The 18,792-nt window shown below is 43.1% G+C and overlaps 1 protein-coding gene across 1 annotated transcript in view; it reads right to left on the bottom strand.

Moving 5' to 3' along the window:
* Window positions 1-5,168: 5,168 nt before the first annotated feature.
* Window positions 5,169-18,792, bottom strand: part of SMAP2 (small ArfGAP2) — a 41,182-nt gene continuing 27,558 nt past the window's right edge. Inside the window, exons 2-10 of the mRNA XM_081143764.1 lie at window positions 18,078-18,211; window positions 16,742-16,827; window positions 15,705-15,783; window positions 12,829-12,915; window positions 11,735-11,816; window positions 10,634-10,743; window positions 9,628-9,793; window positions 8,906-9,222; window positions 5,169-6,493 (exon numbers count right to left, since the gene is read on the bottom strand). Of these exons, the coding sequence (XP_080999890.1) occupies window positions 6,368-6,493; window positions 8,906-9,222; window positions 9,628-9,793; window positions 10,634-10,743; window positions 11,735-11,816; window positions 12,829-12,915; window positions 15,705-15,783; window positions 16,742-16,827; window positions 18,078-18,211 (1,187 nt within the window). The 3' untranslated portion in view covers window positions 5,169-6,367. The remainder of the gene's footprint in view (window positions 6,494-8,905; window positions 9,223-9,627; window positions 9,794-10,633; window positions 10,744-11,734; window positions 11,817-12,828; window positions 12,916-15,704; window positions 15,784-16,741; window positions 16,828-18,077; window positions 18,212-18,792) is intronic.

Raw genomic sequence — 18,792 nt, 5'->3', positions numbered from 1 at the left:
AGAGGGAGATGGAAACATCAATGTTGAGAGAGTCATTGATCAGCTGCGCCTGCACGCCCCCCAAGGGGGATCCAGCCAGCAACCCAGGCACAGCCCCGACCAGAATCCAACCGCGATCTCCTGGATCCCAGGTCGATGCTCAGCAGATGCTGAGTCACCCCGCCGGGCCGGCTCAACAATTTTTACAAAAAATAGAGACCCTGTGCGTGCACAGCCCGCATGGTCCGAAAGGCTACGCTGGCGTCGCGAAGCATGGAGGGAACAGCAAACCCAATTGTTTTTAAGCAGTATTACGCTTGAAAGAGTGTGAGATTTGGAATAAAAAGGGATCTGGGTTTGAATTCCAGCTCCTTCGCTTGTGGGCTGTGGCAAATCACGTCACCCCTCTAATCCTGCTTCCTCCCTCTACGCGGAGAGGGGGAACCTCTCTCCAGGGCCGGCCCTGCCCTCGCAGCCTTGATCTGAGCCCGACACCCGCGCCCGGAGGGAGGGACCTGCGCTTCCCTGCGGTCCCCTCCCCACGCCCCGGACAGTCCCCGCTCACCACTGCGCCCGCTCGCACCCGCGGGGTCTGGTGTCCGCGCAACGAAGATTTTTACGCTCCCGCAGAGCGCTGCTGCCCTGCGCCTGCGCGGCCCTTGCGGTGGCTCCCGGGGAAGGGGGGGGGGGGGCAGGGCGCCCCGGTCGCCCCCGCGGGTGCTGCGGCCCCTCTGGGTTTGCAGCGTGCGGACCCCAGCCCCGCGGCGCGCAGCCGGCACCTGCCGAGCCGGTCCCGGTCCGCCCCTCCCGGAGGCTGCTGAATGGAACCAGCTCCCCCCGGCGCCCAGAACAGCCACGTGAATGCTCCCGCGGGAGGTTTGAACCCTCTGATAAAAGGGAAACATCTGTATCATTTTTTTGGTCTAAAGAACGTTGGTGTAAAAGAATCCATACCACTGTCACTTTATAAAAGGTACGCGGAAGACTGAAAATATAATGGAATCCAGTGTTTTATTAAGAGAATACCACGATCGGGTAGTTTTTTGCTCTAGTATCCAATAAATTCTTATGTTAATCGCTTTCCTTATACTTCTGAAATTCCAGAAGATACACAAAAGCAAAATAATTATCTATAACCTCACCAAGCAGAGATAACCATTGCTAACATTTGGTGCACACACATGCCTACACACGCACAGCAGCTATGGTTTTTTTCATGCATTTTTATGTAATTTTGTTTTGCAAAAATGATTAAACTGTAATGCTGTTATATTGCTGAGTTTTGTGTCCTCAACAAAATAGTAGTACATCATTCCAAATACATACTTCTACATCAGTAGTTACAAAAATTACAATTTAGAAAATAGCATAAAACTATGTAGTTGCTAGCTGTTACGGATTGAATGTGCCTCCCCACCTACTCCCCCAAAATCGTATGTTGAAGCCCTAACCCCAGTGCAGCTGTATTTGGAGAAAGGAAATAATTAAGATGAAATGAGATCATATAGGTGGGGCCCTAAACCCATAAGAATTAGTGTTCTTATGAGAAGAGACACCAAAGGGCTCCCTCTCTCTCTCTCTCTGAAGGTACAGGCACTGAGGAAGGGTCATGGTGAGAATTTAGGAAGAAGGCACTGTGTACAAGCCAGGAAGAAAGACCTCACCGAAAACTGGCCCTGCTAGACCTTGATCTGGGACTTCCAGCCTTCAGAACTGTGAGAAAATAAATTTCTGTTAGGCCACCCAGTCTATGATACTTTGTTATAACAACCCAAGCAGACTACTACCCTGGCACAATGTGTTCAGAAGATGAGGCTTTGCTCCAAGTGCATTACATATTTTAACTGATCTAGTCCTCTTAACAGCCCCTTGGGGTAAGTACTATTACTACTCTCACTCTGCAGATAGGAAAACTAGGGTTTGGAGAAGTTACTTAACTTCCCCTGTACTACGCAACTTGCAAGTGTTGAATCCAGTCAGTTCACGCACCTATCCGCTACTCAAAAATATTCTTTCAACTTTTCTGTATGTTTGAATATTCTCAAAATAAAATATTGGAAAAATAAGACTAAGCATAGACAAGAATTATGTGGGGCATATAAATAAAAGTTATTTAAATAGACAAGTGACGTACACCTTACTCATGGATTGAAATACAACATTCCAAGTATGTTACTTTCCTTCACTTTAATACTCCCTAGTCAAAATCTCAACTTTTCTTTTTATTAAGTTAAATGATTCTAAAGTTTAGCTGGAATGGTATGTGTTCCAGAATGACCAATAAAAATATCCAACAATAATGAAGTCAGAATTGCCCTACCAATAAGATATTATCTTGTATTAATAGAGGCATAATAATAAAAATAAAACTAGTGCCAAAAATATACTCATAAATTAGTGAAATGAAATTGGAAGCCCACAGACAGACTTGGTAATTTAAATTTAATATATTATAAATGTGACATTTCAAGTTAGTGGGGTAATGTGGGATTATTCAGTAAGGGTCATAAGGACAACCAGACAGCTATTTGAGACCTGAGCAGACACCTTACCAAAAAAGAAACACAGATGAGAAGCAAATATGTGAAAAGATGTTCAACATTACAGATTAAGGAATTGCAAATTAAAACGAGATATCACTATACACCTATTAGGATGGCCAAAATCCAAACCACTTACAACACCAAATGCTAGTGAGGATCTGTAGCCATGGAAACTCTCATCCATCGCTGGTGAGAATGCGAAATGGTAAAGGCACTTTGGCGGGCAGTTTGGGAATTTCTTACCTAACTAAACATACTCTTATCATCCAGCCCAGTAATCATGCTCCGTGGTACTTACCCAAATGAATCGGAAATGTATGTCCATACAAAACCCTGCACACAAATGTTTATAGTAACTTTATAATTGCCAGAACTTGGAAGCAACAAAGATGTCCTTCACTAAGTGAACAGATAAACTGTAGTACATCTAGATGATGGAATATTATTCAGTTGTAAAAAGAAATGAGCTATCAAGCCAGGAAAAGACATGGAGGAAACTTAAAAGCATATTACTAAGGGAACCGAGCCAATCTGAAAATTCTACATACAGTATGATTCCAACTATATGGCATTCTGAAAAAGGCACAACTATGAAAACTGTAAAAAAAAAAAAAAAATCTGTGGTTGCCAGGAGTTAGGGGGGAGGAAGGGATGGATAGGCAGACCACACAGGATTGTTGGGATGGTGAAACTATTCTGTATGAACCTAGTGTTGGATTCATGTCATTATACATTTGTCAAATCCCATAGAACATACACTACCAAGAGTGAACCCTGATGTACATTGTGGATTTGTGATGACAGTGATGTGTCAATGTAGGTTCATCCATTGTAACAAATGTACCACTCTGGTGCCAGGTCAAAAGAGGAGGAGGCAGGGGTGTATGGGAACGCTCTGTACTTTCCACTCAATCTTGTTAACCTAAAACTGCTCTAAAAAATTAAGTATTGATTTCTTTAAAAATCTTTACCACAAGGCTTTTCAGAGCCATCACTATTGGGCTATTATATTCCAGATGTAGAAGAGGTCACATAACATGCAGTCTTTCCCAAACTTCAGCATTGTTGTGGGAGCGCCTTTGAGAAGCTCACGTACCTCATAAGCAGCTCAGGAACTGTGCTCTGACTACTCCATCCTCCCCTACCCCAGTTGCCATGGCCCTAGTTCAGCTCTTACCCTCCCTCTGGTCCCGTAGATCTGGCCATCTCCTCAAAAACATTGTTCTCAGTAGTTGCCTAAAATTCAGACCTGACCATGTCACTCCATGGTTGACAACACTTCAAGCTAAACTCTTTCCTAGGGTATAGGAAGCCTCCCGTGACCTGGCTCACCCCCATCTCCACATTTCCACTCACCACACCCCGACTCGCACACCTTAGAAACATCAAACTGCTGTGCTTCCCAAATGTTCTGTGCTCCTGCAGGGCTCCTGCCTCGTTCACATGGCACTGTCTGTCTGCAACACTCTTCTCCCCACGCCTACCCTCACCCCCCACTGGTTAACTACTACCTCTCATCTAAGTCTGCTGCCCCATGAGACTATGAGCTTCTTAAGAGTGGGGATTATGTCGAATTCATTTTTTCTTATCTCCCTTCCAAATTCTAAAAGCTGATGGGCCCCAAGGCTCAGTCCTCTTTGCACTGGGCTTTCTTAGGTGACAGCACCCAGTCTCAGGGATTTACATACCAATCGATACGCAAACAGCCCCCAAACCGATACCTCCAGCCAAGGCACACATTGACCCTTGTTCTGCTCTTTTTCCAGATCCCCACACAACTGGCTGCTCATTCAGGCCTCAGTTCAAATGTCACCTCGTCCTGACTTCCCCCTTCAAATGGCCCCATACCCACTTTTCCCCCTTCACTTGCCTTACCTTGTATTACTACTGCTTGAAATGAAATGATTTATTTGCTTGCTTATTACCACCCCTCCTATCGCACTATCTTGAGATTGGGGAGTTTTGATTCATTGCTTTACTCCAGAGCCTAAGACACTGTTTGGCACACTGTAAACACTTACTAAACATTTGTTGAGTGAATTAATGCCTAACATAGGCCTGGGCACAGAACACTTACTAACATTTGAGTGCTAAGTGCCCAATACTGTGCGACATGCACCACAGGAACTGCTTCATTTTACCTTAAGTGTTACCGTTGGCCCTATTTCACACTGAGACACGGGGTTTAGTTGCTTGCCCAGGTCACAGAGTAAGAAGGGATATGAATATTGGTAGCCTCGTCCAGAGCTCACTTTCTCAGCCACTGTTTTATCCTCCCACATCTGGAAGTACTCAAAAGGTGTATTCAAAGGAAGGAAGGAAAGGAGGGAGGGAGGCAGGGATACAGGGAGGGGGTGGGGAGTGCTTCTAGTTCCCATGTTCTATGACTAGCAAGTGCAGGTTTCCACAGTTCCCTCAGCTCACCACTCTGGACACCACTGGATAAAGGTTCCCTTTCTGACTGCCTGAGCCTTAGCCTGAGCCTGAGCCTGGGCCTGGGCCTGGGCCTGAGCCTGGGCCTGGCCCTTGGGTTTGCCCCATACAGACTTCTTTAAAATACAGGGACTGAGGGAAACGGCCCCAGAAAGCAGAAAATGTGGGTGGAACTCACCCTCCTCCAAGACTGACACACAGTAACAGCAAGCAAACAGTGCTTCCCTGCAATATTTATTAAGGAATTTACACATACACAGGAGAAAGGCAACCAGGAATTGTGGTTCCCACAGATGAAATCTTTTAAGCAAAGTTCTCATTTTAATTTTCAAGTAGGGTGAACAATGACTGAGAGGAAAGCTGCCCAGGCTCTCTGCCTCATACACCTGCAACAGGAGGGGAAACAGAGCAGCCCGGGATACACAGGAATGAAAGTGACTGGCAGGTTGGGAGAGGGGAAAGGAGGAAGAGAGCCATCAATGAGCTTGCGATTGTTTTTTAAACTATAAGAAAAACTGATAACAGTTTTAGGCTGTTGATAAATTAATTCCTCTCTGTTGTAAACCTAAACCTGAAAAACCAAAATACCCAGAGCAGATGGGGAGAGAGTGGGAGGCAGAATACACACACACACACACACACACACACGTAGTACACACACTAAGCTCTGCATTCCCTCTGGAGAGGCTGGTCCTCCAGCCATGGAGCCAGATCCCACTGCAGACAGGATGGAGGCAGGGAAGGGGCTGTGTGTTTGTGCGGGGCTTTCATAAGTCTTTGGTGCTAATAATAAAGGCTGACTGAAGCAGCAAGTCCTGAAGCTGCAGATCCAGAAAGCAATTCAGGGCACAGGAGAGTCATGTTTTTGCTTATCCACATAGATGGAGGTTTGTCTCTCCCCAGGGTTAGGGGCCAACCTGTCCTAAGACCCAAAAAGTATTTAATTTGATTTCAGTACTTTCTTCATTCCCATAAATCATGGGAGCATGATGCCTCCCTCTCCAACAATTTAAACATGTAGAAATAGCTTATTAACACACATGGAAGTACCTCCAAACCCTCCCCTCTTTGCCTAAAACAACACCCACAGACCCCTCTGAGAACGGATAGGAGGTTTAACCTTCCGCAGTATAAGTGCCTTCTGCCAACAATTCCTAAGGTGCTGGTGCAGGACAGGGCTGGGATGGCTGGGAGGAAGTCGGGATGGCTAGGGGACACGTACAACGTAAAGCAACAGAGAGGCTGTGTGTGTGGAAAGTGGCTGGACTGGGCAGAATGCCAAACCCCAAATGACAGATTGAGCAATTCCTAAACCAAACAGAGAGAGGTAGGTAAAGGGGATGGGGTAAAAGAGTTGGGGAAAGAGGAAGAAGGGGGGCGGAGAGCGGCAGCCATACAGAGGTGTTTTGTTTTTATTTCCACATCTGAGAGCTGAGAGTCTGATTTGCTGCCTGTCCATTTCCTCCGCTCATCGACTGTCCATAGCTCAGCATGCCGTTGGCTCCACAGAAGTTCATCCCAGCCATCTGCTGGGTCATCTGAAAGGGAGAGAGGAGACTTTCAGACCAGGATGTGGGCGTGCAGCCAATTAGTGCAAAAGGCAAGCTCGGAGTCCTTCTGGCTGTGGGGATGTGGAGAATGGGACAAAGGGGACTCTTGTGGTACAGAACTGCCCTGAAACTCAATAGAGCATTTCAAGGACACCAGACCACGTAAATGCAGGACTTTTCGGAAAAGAGATGTTGATAGAGACTAATGCTCAGGAAGGGAAAGAAGGAATCCTGGAGCTAGTCAACATATAAGCAGCATAAGAGGTTATTCCCTTTTTCCTTTCCAGGCTCTCACTCTAAATAGAAGGGCCCTATTGTTCATTTGTGGTCGCCAACCCTGAGACGACAGAGAAACCCCCTGCCTTATCTCCAGCAGAGTTATTACCGCCAGTGAAAGTGCCTGCCAGCGCTCAAGCAGAGAGAGAAAGAAGCTGGAGTGTTCAGATGAACAAAGGAAGGCAAAAAAAAAAGGGCCAACGTGTCTTCAGTGTGTGAGAAGGGAAGTTGTTGGGAGAAAAGAGTCAGTGGGGTGAGGGCCACTTTATGAATTAGACTGAAAGAGTAGCCCCTGGCTGTGAACAGAAGAAACACTTTATCAAAGCAAAATGCCTTTGATTCCCTAAGCCTAGTACATTTTCTCTATAAGTCCTTTTTCCTTAGGAGTCTATTTTTCTTCTACCAACTTTTAAGAACAATTTAAAGCTTACAGAAAAGTTGAAACAGTACAATGAAACCCATATATCCCTTTTCTAGATTGACCAATTATTAGCCATTTGCCATATTTTCTGATATGTATATGTAGAAACTTTTTAAGCTTTTGATGGGCATTGAAAATTGACATTTCACCCCTTAAGTCAGGATGTATTTCATAAGAAATAACACTTTCCTGGAACCACAATACAATGAGTGCACTCAAGAAATTTAAGATTAATACAATATTCTAATATACATTTCATTTTCATATCTCTTTAGTCTTTTTAATCTAGAACACTTCCCCCACAACATTTTCTTTTCCTGACACTGTTTTCAGAATCCAAGCCACTCACACAGAAAATCCTTCAATTTGGATTTATATCATGTTTTCTTAGCACTGGATCCATTTTGGGCAAGAGTTTACGTAGGTGATATTGTGTCCTTCTTAGGTCTTAGTGCAAGATACCAGAAAGCACATGTTAATGTGTCCAGTATACGTTACATTTGACCACTTGGCTATGGCAGTAACTATCATTAAGTTTTTCATTGTAATTAATACATAATCTGAGGCATATTTCTTTGAGAATATGTGAATACCCTATTTTTCTACAATTGTTAGTGATCATTCTTGCATAAAGGAGGTTTTCCCTCTCTTTCTCTCACACCCATTTTTTATAAAATATTACGATGGGCTCACGGGGTTTTTTCCCTTCAGTGAGTGATAATCCATCAGTGCCATTCTTAGTTCAAGGGTACCCTCTTCTGTTAGGAGAGTGAAATGACTGTTTTGCGGGGAGGATGGTGTATTTATTTGTTTCTCTTTTCTACTTCCCTTCACCACCAGGCCTCCAAAGAGCACATTCTCCTTTTAAGGCTACCATCTATAATCCTATATTTTTCAAATCCTCACCCGAGGATATTTTTTCCATTGCTTTTTAGAGAGAGTGGAGATAGGGAGAGAGAAACATAGATGTGAGAGAGATACATCGATTGGTTGCCTCCCACACGTGACCCCAATGGGACCAGGGATGGACCCTGGAACCGAAGTACGTGCCCTTGGCCGGAACTGAACCCGGGGACCCTTCAGTCCTAAGGCCGATGGTCTAACCACTGAGAAAACCGGCTAGGGCTTCAATCCCTTATTTTTGATTCTCCAAATAACCACAGTCCTAATCTACCAGGTCTCAGACCTCTTCTCAGCATGTTTCCAATCCATGGTCTTTCCATTCAGGTCTTTATTTTTCCAGGGGATGATTTCATCTCTCCCCTGTCACCTCCAGCCTCCTGCTCCCTCTCCCCTTTTCAGTCTCCTCTGTGATGCTAGCTCTGCTGGAGTTAGGTGTTTATATGCCCCCTGCCATGTAATTTGAAGCCTGTAGCATTCTGTCTGCCTGACATGGTAGCCATGGGTTATAGGAGGTTTTATTTGCGCTCCTTGTTTATCTGTATAGGTTATTTTTGTTTTTGTTTTGATGAATGCATGGAGAGACTTAGATTAGGCAGTTACCCTTATTCTACAGGAACCCAGAACTTTGCAGAAAGTCTGACTTTAGACAGACCTTCCAGAAAGAGAAAGAAGCAAACCTAAGTCTACGAATGTCTCTGGTGTTATCTCCTGTGAGGATTCAAAGGATAGGGAGAGATTTGAAGTGAGATGGCCTTGAGGAAGTCTGAAACTCTTATCCCAAAGAAAACAGGGTAGCTTACCTGAGTAAGGTTCCACTGCAGCTGCTGAGCTGGCTGAACCCCGTACATAGTCTGGGGCATAGCTGCCATGCCTGCCATGTAGCCAGCTTGCTGGGTGGTCATCATTCCATTTGGCACACCCATCATTGATGCCTGCATACCACCCATATAGCCTGCAGGCATGGCCATGGGGGCAACCATCCCAGAAGCCCCTGGCTGAGCTACCATGCCCACTGGTGGGGGCATCATGCTCCCCATGATGCTGTTAGGAGGTGCAACCCCAGGGAAGCTGGGGTAGGCTGTGGGATATGCCATCTGAGCAGGAGCCATGAACATTGCTGCCAAGAGAACATACACACAGATCTGTTAGGAAAGCACACAAAGCTAGTCCAAAGTCTCACTGGCTACTCCCTTCCAGCTAGAATTTCTCAGGACTACCCAGCTCAGAACCCTCTTTTACACAGCCACACAGTTAGTTAGATTCCCTACAAGACTTGCCAGGGGCTACCACCAGTAGCTGGCTGACCGAGCCACTTTAAGGTCTAGATGCAGGCCTTGAGTCAGACTGCACAGACGTGATACCAGCGCCACGGAAGAACCTGCTGCTACTCTGTGGTTTCACAAGAAATGTCACTGGTGTTCAGGATGGTTTGGAATGTGATGTCACGGCCCCCAAAGCAACTGCCCTGCCACAACAAATAACTCCTGCATTTAAGTTCTCATGTCTCTACCTGGCCCATTACCTTGGGCGGGCATCTGAGGCACCTGGGATCCATACAGTGAGAGGATGGAATCTTTAGAGAGCTGCTTCTTGCCCGGTTCTTCAGATTTGTTCCCTGGCTCTGGAAACAGGTTCAGGTTTTCAGGAACAGAGCCGGCACTCCCTGCAGTTGGCATGGAGCCTACAACCTTAGGGCAAAGAGGGCAAGGGTACAATTGGGATGTTCCTCATGGGGGTCTCTGTAAGGACTTCCCTCATCTCTCTGCGGCTTCTAACATGTGCAGTAAGAATTGATGGCTGGGGTCAATAGCCTCCTGACACTGTTACCATACAAATATCTGAAAACACCTGATAGTTAAGCTCTGGAACAATACTTTGTTCTTTATCAAAGCAATGTAATTTGCTAAAAAAAAAATTTTTTTTTAAATTATTTTAATTAAAAAAAGACTTTCAAATGAAAAGCAACCTATAAATGATGCAGCCAGAAAGAACTGAGTTTAGATGCCAAAGGAGCCACTTACTAGTTGTATATCAGGAGGCTAGTCACATACATTTTCCAAACTAATGTTTCCTCATCTATAAAATATCCATTTTGCAGGGTTGTGGTGAAGATTTTAAATTACAAATGAAATATACAAAATAATATACAACACCACCTAGCACTGTGCCTGGTACATAGCAGCTATTCCACAAACAGTAGCCATCAAATGCTTCAGGTCTTTCATACCTACAAATTCTCTGGCAATAACTCAGGCTGAGGAGTTGACCTAAAGTATCAGCCTTTACAATGGGACACACCTTAGAGAGAAGCCCACTCCGAGGGCCCACCCTTTTGGGGTAGTAGAGGATGGAATGAACAGTAATCTTAGGCTATAGCAGGGAAGACAGAGTGTAAAAGAATGAATCAAGAACCAAGAAAACCAAAGTCCAGTTCCACCAAGGAAGCATGACTTGGCTCCATGATTAAGTTCTCAAAAACCACTCTTTTCAGAATACTCTTTAAATCCAGTGGAGCCCACAAGACTCACCTTTCTGGAAACTGTAGAAGAAGGGGATGAAACAGAGGCCAAGAGATCTAGATCCTTCCCTAGGGCATTGCTGGTCTTACTGCTTGTCATGGAGCAGGCCACAGGAGCATCTGAAAGAAAGGTTAAAGCTGAAATGGAGCCCTGCTCATTAAGCCCATGCCTCCCTTCCATTACAAACACAAAGACAGAGGAGGCCCATGTGCTCCATCATGGACCTGGAAATCGAGGCTTCTGGAACCATCTAGCTTGGATGGGGCATCTCAAGTCAGAGGCCTCGCCCCACATTCCCAAGAGCACTCTGGAGAACCCTGCAGCCCAGTATCGGGCACAGGGCGGCAGAAACCCAGGCCTGAAGGCTCCATCAGCACCACAGCAAGGAGCTAGCTGGCTCCTTTCTGGCTATTTGAGGTTCATAGCTGTGTAGAACTCATTTTCAGAGAGAATTTAAAGGTACAGATAGAAATTAGAAGCCTACGTAGCCAAAAACCTCAATCAGCTGAAATCAAGTAGAGCATCAGTACTGTGAAAGGTAAACAGGCTCTGCTTCTGAAAGGGGCAGGGTTTTAAGGTTTGGAGAAAAGTGAGCACAAGGGAAGGGGCCATCTCAGAAACAGGGCGCACCTGAAAATGAGAGGAAGAGGGCAAGGCTCACAGGTGCTGGTTTAGTGAAAACTGCTACCATTTACCGAGTGCTTAATATATGCCAGGCAAGAGGCTGAGAGCGCCAGAGGCATTATCTCACTTCACCCTTCCAACAGCACCTTTGCGGTGGACACTCATATCCTCACTGCATGGACAGGAAAGGAATGTCCAGAGGTTACGTGAACTACCCAATGTCACGTAACAGTAAGTGGCAGAGTTGGGACGCTGGCTCCCAAGGCCACATTCTTAGCCACTACACTGTACAGTGTCACTCTGAAAATGTCATAGTAAACACTTCCTTAGCATAACTGCTCAGACGCAAAACAGGAAGAACATGAGAAAACGCTCTTGGTGACAAGGACACAAACCGAAGGCTCCCATCTCTACCTGCCTTCCCAGGATGAGAGAGAATCCATCTCAGTTTGTAAGATTAGGGGAGTGGAAAAGTCTGACTCTTACCAAGGCCCAACAAATCCATGACAGGTGCTGTGGATTTCGGGGAGCTTTTCCGAGGTAGCTGCTGATCTTCTTTTTTCTGAGGCTAAGGCAAAAATATGTTATAGAAAGAAATAAGCAGGTGTTTGGAACCCCTTTTCCCCCTCCCCATTGTAAAGCCACAGGTATTCCTGTGGTCTGGTTGCTGTTCTTCAAAGACAGTTACCAAAGAAACAAAACTCAGGAAGTGTCAGGTGAAAGAACCAAGTCAGAGGCACGAGTGCATAAGTCATACCTAAGGTGAAAAACAAAGATATCATCTGTGCTTGTTTGGCTTTCTGAAGAGACAGATCTGTCTGAAACCAAGACAACCACAGATCAGGGTCCAATAGAAGTAGCAGTTTTTGATCCCAGGAAAAAACAAAACTAAAGGTAGGTGTCTGATGGTACAAGAGCCGAGAGTCAACAAATCTCCCAGTGATTAGAAAACCTTTAATACCACAAGGGAGATCAACCTAAAGAGTACCTAATTTACTCTGCCAATATCACCAATGACTGTGTCCTTTAGTGTGATTCAGGATGATGATAGAACATGCTTCCTTAAGCAAATAGTAAAGAGTCCTCTCCACTAAGATTCCAAGCTCTGATATTGAGAGTATCTACTACTACAGCCACAGTACGTCCTGTGGAAAGAGAAAGCTGTCTCCTTTGATATGACGAGCAAGAATACAAGAAGCGATTGCTTAAAATGGATCAGTATGGCCTGGCTTCTGGACTGTTCTTAACCACAACAGGAAGTGAGGTACAGAAGGTCTAACAAGAGGTAACATCTCCTGAGAAGGTGTCACACAGCCTTGACATTCTGGCATGGAACGTGCCTCTTGCTTAAACGGGACAGATGTGGTTCCCAAGCTGCCATGTGGCCCCTAAGAAAGTGTTACAGAACAGATTAGGCACCAATAAGCAGTGGGAAAGCAGCAGAAATGGCAGCAGGTGAGTTTACGTAAATAACGAAACCCTTAAGCCTCAGGTACAATACACTATCAGCCCCACGCAGCCCCTCCACAGTATAAACGCACCTGAGGCCATCCACACGGTACAAATACTTTCCCACTTACCATTTTCACTTTCTCAAAAACAACAGGTTCCATTTTTTTCTCTGGAGCTGACTCATTCCCTCTTTTCCACTTGTCGTCTTTTTCTTTCTAAATGATTTTACAAACAAGACAAAGAACACAGGCCCAATGGTGACTAGCAGTTTGATAAGTTGTCACTCTAAATGTCCAAAAAGGAAACAAAAAAATCCCTACTGACTCTGATGCAGTAACAAGCCTGGGAGTTTCTTGGTGTGGGGCGTGCATTGGCCGCATCCATGTTCACCCCAGTGCTCTAAGAGGCATCCTTCAAATATCTTAAGCACCTGCCCTCCCTGCTCTGTCTCATGGCTCCTGAAAAGTTAAGTTTAGGCTATCCCCAGAGGATAAAACATTCTGCCTGCCTACTGCCCCTTTCTCACTCAAGTTTAACTTGCTCATGCTTGGAGGGGTCCCCCCTCATCTTGGTATATGCCAGTGAAATAGATTCTTGGTCATCTAACTTATATCCTTTGTGATTTTATAAATTCAATCATAACTTCTCTCCATCTTTATCTCTTTTTGAAAAAAATCAGGAAATAAACCATAATTTCAAGCTTAATGATTAGCTAAACAAAAATCAAGGAAATAAGGCTAAAAAAGAGTAAAAGGATTAAAGTATCCCTTTTAGGGTGTCCCAAATGAGCCACCTATATAAAACCAAAAGGCACATCAAAAATTAAGTATCAGAAAGTCTCTTTCAGTTTTTGTTACTTTTACAGATGTTATTGGTCACATTTTAAAAATCATATAAACATTTTTAATGTAAACCAGAACTACAAAGTAAACTCAAGAATGTAGGCATTTGAAAGGAAGGAGAGCATACATGTGAAAATGTTCAGCCTTCCTAATGATCAGAAAGTGCAAATTAAAATACATTTTTTCCAAAAAGAAACATCTTAATAATGCCTGCTGTCAGTAGAATGAAGTAAAGCTGGTGCTCTGACACAACGCTGAGAAGGCAGGACACGATGGTACAACTTCTGAGAGTGTATTGGCAAAAGTGTGAAAGACAAACATTGAAACCCTTTGACCTAGTTAATATCATATCTTTAATATATCTAAAGAAAATAATCCAAAATATGGAAAACTCATATGCAACAAGTAATTCACCCCAGATTTATTTATGCTGAAGAACAGCGTCAATCACAACCTTTATGCCACAGAAGGAGAGGGGTAAGATAAACTGGGATCTGAGCACATCGAATTAAGAAATTCGAAATTGCCTTTTGGTAAACAGGAGGTATTTCTTCCCTAAATGAAAATACCCAGTAAGTAAAACAGGCTGTTTTCACAAGTACACTATCTATACAGCAACTCTTCCCTCCTCCCTTATCTTTGGGGTTGCCCCAGATACCCTTTTCTGAGCTCATCTAATTTCACAACTTAGGTACAATGAACAGAGGTAGGCAGACAGACCATAGGTTTCTACAAATAAAAGGGAATGTATGTTTTGGGTTTCAAACCGTTTTTGATGATGCCATCCAAGCCACAGCTATACACTGGGCTAATCTTCCTTGGAACAGTTATGATAACCTCCAGGTCCCCTTCCTGGATGACTATGAGCTAAGAGTTCTTCACATTAAGTTAAGGGGAATTGTCTTTACCTAACTACAAGTATTACCTTCCACTTATTTGCCTGCATTGAAAGTCACCTATCAGTTAATGCCTTTTCACACAACCTCAAAAGATCAATTTGGAGCTTTAAATTACCTGGAAGGGCTTAGAGCTCCGTGTAAACTTAGAGATCTCACTACCTAGTGCATCCTCCATTAAAGTAACTAACTAGATGGATGACAGATAGAGAGGACCTGTGCTAGAATTAGAATCCCATACTTTCTATCCTTCTGTGGCTCAAGAAAAAGTCAATTACACCTAAGCGAACTTCCTGTAGGGCCTTGTCAAAGGCTTTTTAAAGGTCTAGTCATTGTTATTGGTCCTTTAGTTATCAGTGATCAGGCTTATATTCTTCTTCCAGAAACCATATCGTATTTCCCCCTATATATTATACTTGTCCCAGTTATCATACATTGTATTTCAGATTCTAACCACATGCCTAGGATACAAAGCGTACTCGGCAACAGGCAGTCTCCATCTAAAACCCTGCTCAGGAACAAGGGTCATCCCGTTGGCAATCAGCCCACCGACACAGGAAATACATGCTGGTCAAACTGAAGGAAACTGGTGATTTAATTACACTTAATTTTGTTGACTTCATTTATGGAAAAAAATATTCATCTATGTGTGTATGTATTTATGTATGTACATGTGTATGAAGGGTTTGTATGTATATAATAATATAAATATTTATATACACACACATATACATGTATATGCACATTTTATTCTACTTGATTTCACATGGTCAACATGTCCCTCTGAAGAAATAACTTGGAACTGGAAGTCACTAACATCCAAATACAGATCAAGGCAAAGAATTCACTGATGGTTTGCCCTGTCCACCCTTGAGGCCAAAGTTTGCTCCATGATATTTCATGGTCTTGATTCAATAATTGGCTTTTTTCTACTTCTGTATTTTTATTTTTATTGATTTGAGGTGGGGAGGGGGAAGAGGGAGAGGGAAGGAGAAAGGGAGAGAAAGACAGAAAGAGAAATAGAGAGAAACACTGATTTGTTGTTCCACTTATTTATGCATTCATTGGTTGATTCCTATATGTGCCCTGACCAGGGACAGAAACTGCAACCTTGGTATACTGGGACGATACTCTAACCAGGACTTGAATTTTTTAAATGACAGTGTTTAAGAATGTTGGTAGTTATTCTTCAAATTCTTCCCTGGCCTGATTAATAAGCAAATTACTTATTATGAACAAACAAAACTTGAAAGAGTTACAACCGACCCTAAGGGCACTGATGTCCAGACTTCGGTCCATGTATTTCTTCTTCTCATATTTATCTCGAATAAATCCCTCTACAGCTCTGCAAAAAGCCTATTAAGGATAAATCAAACAAGTCTTTCCCACAGGGTGACTATAAAAGGCCAACCTGTATCCCAGGGGATGCTGTTCTCCTCTCTCCTCCTGCCTGGTTTCCCCATATGGCTCCTGTCTCTTCCGAGGCAGTCTCCCTGACCAAAACCATGAAATGCCTCCTTCACAGTTATTGCAAGGAATCCGATTTACTATGATTTTCCTTCATAGTATTGATAGCAACAAATGGGATTAACCTTCATATTGACAGCAGAGGAGCCTGTGGATGTTCTAGAACATAGGTAAAGTAGCTGTCAATCACCTATTTTAAAGCCCTTAGGTCAAAAGGCTTTAAACAAAGGCAACTGAGTTGCCCTAAAAACTATAAACTCTTGCACCTCATGGCCAGGTTCTGATCAGTGAGTTTTCTGCAGGGCCCCAAATCTGCATTTTAACAGGATCCACCTGCACCAACCAAAAGCAAACTCTAACAAACCACATCTTGAGAAGCACTGCCTTTAGGGGGGTTGGTTTTGTAAGCTGGGTGCTCACCCATGTTGAGGCGATGGTTATTAATTGGTCAACAACAGTTAATTCTTTCACACAGGAGGACATAAAAAGGCCTTAAAAATGAATGGTAGTTGTGCTGATTCAACACAACAGAGTAAACTATTTTTATCAAACAATAGCTTCAGAGATCCAAAAACTACTGGAGATGTCACTTAACAGAAGAATTCACCGCAGTCTTAATTCCTGAATGCATTTTCCCGATGTGACACCACCATTCTGACACAGAAAGTATGCACATGCTTTTTGTAGGTCTTGGTTGCAGGGGAGAGAGAACAAGGTAAGACTAATCCACAGATTAGATCTGACTGCGTAGACAGATCATGGGTCTTGAGTCCTATGTGACTCTCCCCCAACACCAAAATACCACTCAGGCTTCTAAGTTGCTCCAGAAAAGATACGGGTCTATTTGAGGTCGCCGAAAGGTCTCAGGAAGGTAGGCTTCATAAAGGCGATTCGCCTTTCCATTCCCCATCTCTTGCATACACTGCAATCAAAGAGATGTGGAAACATGGAATGTCAGATCAGGAAAGAACTGAAAAACTTCTCACCCAATAGCAGCAGTTTACATCGAAGAACCAACCTAGACAGGGACAGAGCCCAGATTTAAACCTCTGTATTTTGATTTCCAATCCATGATTCTCTCTACTTTGCTCCCAACTATTTGCCACCACAGTTGTCTTTTCCACCGCCCCCCTCCCCATGAGTTCCTTTTATTGAAAGATCTGTCTGACAAGATATATTTAATCCAGTAATAATTCAAGCTCCCATTTGAAAGTCAAAGACACATAGCTACCAATCAAAATGTCTACGTGGCAGGCAATAATCAGTGCCTAATCGGGCAGGAAACATGCAGGCAGTAACTACATTCGGAATTTATACTATTAATTAATCTATTCAGCTTTATAACCAATAAGCATGTTTTACACTGGGCTTTTGAAACAGACTCCTTAACAGTTGTGAGGGATAAATCCCAAGATCTTTTAAAATCTTCAAATTCCCAAATACCCCCATGGCATGTAATTTCCTTCATAAGATACAGTAAAATGCAACTGAAAAATATAACTAAACTTATAGATCTTTAATGAATCTATAAAAACAGTTTAAAGTATTTCTAAAGCTATGTTCTGGTTAAGAATAGCCTCTTATTTCTACCATCACTTTAGTAACTGACTTTCTTTGTAGCCACTCTTTCCCACCACCACTCCCCCAATTTTTAAAAAAATTACTATAAAAAGTTTCAATGCAGGAAGAGAAACAAGAACAATGAAGCCACATCAGAGGTGCAGATCTTAAACCAGCTGAGCTCACTAACTCTAGCGTCTCAATCCCAGCCCACCAACCTAACAGCAAGCAAGAGTCACATTTGCATTTTAGCAATAAAATGTTATAAGTCTATGATTTAGAGGGTTTTTTTAATTTATTCTTAAGAGAATATCTAAAACTACAAGTGTTAGATCTGCAAATGCCAAGGGTCTTAGAAAATAATCCAAAGATCCTCCTTTATACCTTTCTGGATCCATAGGGTCCTAGACCATAGACTATTTGTGTTTTGAAGTAGGTAAAATATAGGTGGAATAATTTGTATTTTAAATAGAAAGATTGGAATTTTCTCTATTAAGGTAGGAGAATTGGACATAAGTATTTGATAACTAAACTTTCCTTTATCTTCACCTTTGTGCCCAGTTTGAAATTCATCTGGAACTACTTTCACACACTCTTGGTTTGTATGAGTACCTGAATCTGTTCTTGAGTCCACTGGTCAAGGTTAACTGATTTTACCCTGGATATGTGCACCCCCAGATTCCTGTGGATTCCAGCACATCGAATGCAGATGAACACGCCAATGTTCCAAGAGGCCCATCGCGGCCCTGTGAAGGTCAAAACAGGTCAATAAAGTACAAATTAAAACAACACTCAAGACCCAAGCTGTAGTATTTAGATCATCAAACATTTCAGCTTAAACATGAGAGAATTGTTATCACAATCACCTTTTTTATTGGTTTTGTTCATTCCTCCACGGATCAGTTTTTTGGTTTTTTTTTCGTTTAGCTTTAATTTTTTAAGTGTAGAATACAGTAGTTTTTAGTATACAGGGTGAGCCAAAAGTAGGTTTACAGTGTTCATATGCAAAATACAATAATTAATAAATAATAATACAAGAATAAACTGTTTTGAGTACTAGCAACCGTAAACCTACTTTTGCCCCACCCTGTATTCACACAGTTGTGCAACCATCACCACTATCTAATTCCAGAACATTTTCATCTCCCCCCAAAGAAATCACAAACCCATAAGTAGGCACCCCATTTCCTCCCAACTCCTCCCAACCTCCAGGTCCCAGCAACCAGAAATCTAATTTCTGTCTCTATAGACTTGCCAGTTCTGGACACTTCATATAAATGGACTTATACAATATGTGGACATTTGTGTATGGAGCAGCTTTTTACAA

Source organism: Miniopterus schreibersii, assembly GCF_964146895.1.
Source record: "Miniopterus schreibersii genome assembly, chromosome: 8".
NCBI lineage: Eukaryota > Metazoa > Chordata > Mammalia > Chiroptera > Miniopteridae > Miniopterus > Miniopterus schreibersii.
Note: the sequence above shows the minus strand (reverse complement) of the source record. Positions and strands in the feature narration are given on the sequence as shown.